Source organism: Doryrhamphus excisus, linkage group LG6 (genome assembly GCF_037039965.1).
Source record: "Doryrhamphus excisus strain RoL-2023G ecotype Guam linkage group LG6, RoL_Dexc_Guam_v1.1, whole genome shotgun sequence".
Taxonomy (NCBI): domain Eukaryota; kingdom Metazoa; phylum Chordata; class Actinopteri; order Syngnathiformes; family Syngnathidae; genus Doryrhamphus; species Doryrhamphus excisus.
In genome coordinates this window covers 13110879-13115985 of record NC_136362.1, presented here as the reverse complement: position 1 = coordinate 13115985, position 5107 = coordinate 13110879, and the positions used below count along the sequence as shown (strand labels likewise).

Below are 5107 nucleotides of genomic sequence, written 5' to 3'. Positions count from 1 at the left end.
CAACACTCGTACTAAATTGAACTCCATTGCTATGCGTCAATTACTTACATAGGCCTTGGAATGAGTACGTGGGTTGACACCGAGACGTACGTTCAAATATTGTCACGTCAAAAAAATGGTACGCGTTCCGTGGACGCTTATTATCAATAGTAAAAAAACAACCCGGCTAGGTATTGAGGGAGCAACTTGGGTGGCTGCAATTGGAAATATAAAGCAGTGTTTTAGTGACACCTAGTGTTCAGTTAGCAGATGACAAAGCAATGAGATAAGCGGTGTGCTCTCCACATTCCTGCTAACGTGACCTGATACATCCACCACTACGTTCATTGCCTAAACATCATACATTCCAGTCAATGTGATGAAGGTGACCAAGAAGCGGCACAAAAAGGTAGAACTCACAAAATAAAAGTCAGGTTTATTGTCAAACAACAAACTTCGCACATACATCAAAACAGGCGGCCAGAAAACAAAAAGACAAAAAGAAAAGAGGATCTTTTCTTTGGCCTTCCCTCCCATACAGACAAACAAAGTAGTTATGGTACAGCTAAAGTACATACATTAAATTTACTGGAATGTCAAGAGTTCAACGGCTGAAGAGATTTTGTATGTTTTTTTGTTGTTTGGGGGTGTAACATGGTCAAGATTCTGTTAAAGAAGCACCGATTTGGTCTGAGAGAGAAACCCTCCTCTGAACAATATGTACAAAAATATAAAATGTAAATAAAAATACAAACTAATTCTCCTCTGGAGTTGCGATTGTTGAAGTCTGAATTCTGCGTGGTGTCAGGTTCCTTGAGAGAATTTAAGTTTGGGGTTGTTTGTGGATGCTGTTGAACTCTACTTGCTAAATGACCATGTTGCTTATTTTATTCTTTGTCCTCCAGCCCCTCCCCCTGAGGTGAAGAACCAGGAAGTGGTCCAGCAGGACACGGCAGGAGAAAAACGTATCAATCGTCATCATCGGTTTTCTGCTTCTTGGTCTCGACGTCATCCTGAAAGAGGCAGACGACACTTCAGAAGGTGCTCTGTGTGTTGAAGGTGACATCATAGGAACATTGCCTCACCTCGTCGTCATCTTCGTCGTCTTCGGCCGCCCGTTTTGTGCCACCCTCCAGCTCATCGTCATCCTCCTCCTCGTCTTCCTCGTCGCCTGTGGGAATTAGAATTTCCATGGTGAAATATACCGATTTAGCGGGAACAAGGGCGCTTCAAAACTCTCGGGCACCTTCTCCATCATCTTCCTCGTCCTCTTCGTCCACCTCCTCATCTTCCTCATCATCTATGTCTGGTTCACCATTCTCCTCGTTCTCCTGGGGCATAGGCGGTTCATTAAGTTCTTTAGTGCTGCATTCGTATATATATATATACACACGAGCAGACCATCTTACCTTTCCATTGGTGGCAGCATCTTTGCCATTCTCCTTCTCCTCCACCAGCTTCTTCTCCTTCAAGTCCTGAAAGTAAATGAAACATTTTGTTAAATTAAAGTCAATTAAATTGAACCACATTGCATTCATATTTCATGTTACGCTAGCAGCAGTGCATGCCCAGCTCTCTATTGGTTCATGCAGGCCCCTCCTTCCTCTCCAAAGTGTGGTAATATGATAGTTGTGAGAGGTGGCCCCAGGGTATTGTGGGTAGTGCAGTGCAAGTCGCCATATGTCACCAGACACGCCCGGGAGACGTACTGCAATACCCATGATGCAACGCTCCATTTAAACCACACAGGAGGGCGCCCAGCAAGGGGGAGGGGTAACGTGGGGGGCGGGGGAGGAGGCTGTGTGAGCGCGCGGTGCACGCGGCTGCTTGTAACGGAGGACAATAGAAGAAGACGAAGACACATGGCGTATATCACACCGGAAAACTTAGATTGCATTACGTTCAATCCAAATAAAAATGGGTTTGAGACGCAACATCACCAGGGTTAGATTAATAGAAAATAGTTAGATTAATGTTCAGATTAACTATGTATGTAATGTAAACGTCTACAAGCTGATTTAGTTGAGACGCAGATGAAGACACAAAGCACGAACACACAAATCACACCTCCACGCACGCACGTACACGCACACAAGTGGGCTGCATTGCTAAAAAAGAAAAGACAAACTTTCCTCCCGAGACGCACGCGCGCCGCCAACACGCACACGCCATAGAGAAAAAGCGGAAGCTGCCGAGCTCGTACAATGCACACAGCCGGAGAAGAACCAGCACCGAGCGTAGCATCGGTCACGGTAAACAAACCGGATCGTGTCTATCGAAAGAAAGAACCGCAGCGTCGAATCTTCCAAGACCGGGACGCTGGTCTTGATGCTGAGCAGGACTGGCCTCCGACCCAGTTGGCGCTCAGCGTTCAGTGAGATTCTGTCTTAAACAAAACGCCGCCAAAAGCGCGTGCGGTGACTCTGGTTCTCCGATCCTGTTCGGACGTGCCGGTTCGGATGAGGAGAACAGAGCAGCTTGTATAAACAAAGAAGCCGCGCAGACAATGAGACCCGCTTGATTCTGCTGACATCTGGAAGCAACACATCTGCTGTAAACAATACATTTGGCCACACTTTCATACCGCGACCGGTGCCTAACACCCCGAATGGACCGAAATAAGAAGCTTTTTAAAAAAATGTTGCTTCGAATCAGGTTTTTTGCCGACGAAGACGTGAAAGAATATTAAATTTGTCTTACCTTGGCCGAGATTTCGGAGCCAGACTCAACTTTCGTGTCTGCCATTGTTTCAGGTGAATAAAATAAAGGACGGTAGAAAAGAAAGGTGGAATAAAGTAATTCCCTCCTTTAATGGCGATCACTGTGTTATTGTGCCAATGGCCGACGTTGCCTACCGCCGGTCTTTAATATACACTGGTAGGCGGGGCGCAGTACAGTTTAGCTGCCGCTGATTGGCAGACGGCGCGGCAGAGGTGTTCTTTCAGCTCAACCGAGTGGAACAATGGCTAGAATTACTAACCCGGAGGCCACGCCCCCTCTTTCAGATGCTGCTACTATCAGTTTTTGGCCACGAAAATGCCATTGTGACCGAATAAAGTGCTCAAAATGGACCACTGCTTCACCGCACGAACATCTTCTAAAGCAGGACGCCGTGATAAACAACTCTTGGTTGAGTTACGCAGTAACTATATCGACAGACTAAAGCGCGGTTGATGTGTGTCACGATTTGATTGATTGATGCTCTTCTGGTCGAGTCAGGCGGTGGCTTACAGCCTGCCAGTCCCGCCCTCTGAGATGGAGTGAACTAGGCTAAGAGTGTCGTGCTAACGAAGAAAAACATAAAAGTTGGCCGTTTAGAGACAACCGAGCCTTAGTTTTATCAATCAATCTCTTTCATCTGTAGCCGCTTAAACAGAACATTCCTGAAAACGTTGAAGACGAAAGTGGAGCACTGCCGCCATGTCTACTCGCAGCCCCTCCCCTCCCCGGCAGCCATCTTGGAAACTATCTCGCCTCCGAATGGCGCACTTGTCACTTTCGTCTTTTCACCTAAAACATTCGATTTGCGATACAGTCGACGTTTGCTTCAGCACACGCCAAACTAAATGAGTGAAAAGGTTACAACACACGGTGAGAGTGAGTCGGCGCGCTCATAAAGTGTGTACGACAGTGCCTTCGTTTCCTCCTTTGTTGAAGACAGAGGGAGGAACGGTGCGACCTACACACATGCGACGAGACAAGTGCCGAACAAGTCGTGTGCTCGTGAACTGACGCATTCTTATGACACACAAGGGCAAACACGGATTTCTCCTTACCGACTTTAGTTACATGGCTTTTACAAGCAGAACATGAGAAGGACAAAGCGTCAAAGACGCAGCCGCCATTACTCGCTGGTGTTGGGGGATGGGGACATACTATACTCGGTTCACAAACACCCACAGTCAAATTCGGACTTGATGACGCAGTCGTCCGCTCACGACGACTCCCATTGGTAGAGCGAACAACGTCAACGCACTTTTGTCCATCTCTGAGCGCCGATTGGCTGCTGCTGACGTCGATCAATTCGAACTTGTTTCCACCGATGTGGCCTTAAACTGTGGCTCTGGATCATGAATTAAACGGACTGAACTGAGTGTCAAGTTTACATTTTTTCTTTTTTTAAATGTCTGTAGGTGCAGATTGACACCTCTGTGTGAGGCCCTGGTTTACTCGTGTCCAATCGATGAGATCCACACAAAGTCCATATAGTTGCAAAAAATGAAATGTTTTATTTTATAGAATGCTATGACAAAAAGGTTCTATTGTTCAAAAAAGATAACTCAAATCAGACACGGTAAAAGAAAACCGTGTGCCTCCACAGCCGTCCAAAGCTTCCACCTCACCGTGTGACACAGCACCTCCCCCAACATGTGCCTGGCCGCACACCTGAATGGAGTTTTTATAATAAGCAGCACCATTATTTGAAACAAAAACAGCAACAACAATTGATGAAAAGAAATATTCCCCTTTCATATTTCAAACAATATTTAAGGTGTGCATCATAGCATAAATAAACTCTACAATTGACTGGCTCATACACACCGGCCCCTAATTGTTTTCTAAACTTAGAAACAATTACCAAACATATACAATATAACAATATACAAAGGTACATATATTGTTGTTAAACTTAAATCCTATCCTTCACCTTTTGTTCACTTTGAAGCGTCTCATACCTGCACGCAGTGTTCTCAACATCTGTCTCATACTGCTTCAAGGAGGAGACTGACCTTGGTGATGGGTCTATCTAGTTCGCTGCTCTTTGTCTTTACACGAACACGCCGAACAAGTCCATGTTCATCTGGCACGGCCTCAATGATCTTACCAATGACCCATGAGTTTCTTGGCGCAGTCTCATCCACCAGCAAAACGATGTCTCCTGACACAAAGTTTCGCTTCTTCTCTGTCCACTTCTGACGTACTTGCAACTCAGGCAAGTATTCCCTCATCCATCGTTTCCAAAAAAGGTCTGCCATATACTGGACCTGCCTCCACCTTCTGCGTGCGTAGAGGTCCTCCTTTTGGAAGACTCCTGGAGGCAGAGAGGGCTTGGTCTTTAGTAGCAGAAGATGATTTGGGCTAAGCGCCTCCAGATCGTTGGGGTCACTAGTAGGTGTCGTAATGGGTC

The 5107-nt window shown here is 46.1% G+C and overlaps 1 protein-coding gene across 1 annotated transcript; it reads right to left on the bottom strand.

Annotated features, from left to right (window-relative positions):
• Positions 1-389: 389 nt before the first annotated feature.
• ptmab (prothymosin alpha b) lies at positions 390-2846 on the bottom strand. The gene is made up of 5 exons (XM_058067187.2): positions 2680-2846; positions 1389-1454; positions 1226-1310; positions 1065-1150; positions 390-992 (listed from the first exon to the last, which is right to left on the bottom strand). Exons 1-5 carry the CDS (start codon positions 2722-2724, stop codon positions 948-950), a joined length of 327 nt encoding a protein of 108 aa, XP_057923170.1. The 5' UTR covers positions 2725-2846; the 3' UTR covers positions 390-947.
• Between the last annotated feature and the right edge of the window lie 2261 nt (positions 2847-5107).

Excerpts from the sequence above, each read along its gene's own strand:
- ptmab (XM_058067187.2), bottom strand. The coding sequence starts at position 2,724 with ATGGCAGACACGAAAGTTGAGTCTGGCTCCGAAATCTCGGCCAAG. Across the intron at positions 1,455-2,679 it reads GCTCCGAAATCTCGGCCAAG|GACTTGAAGGAGAAGAAGCT; the intron begins GTAAGACAAATT and ends ATTTACTTTCAG. Across the intron at positions 1,311-1,388 it reads ATGCTGCCACCAATGGAAAG|GAGAACGAGGAGAATGGTGA; the intron begins GTAAGATGGTCT and ends CCTATGCCCCAG.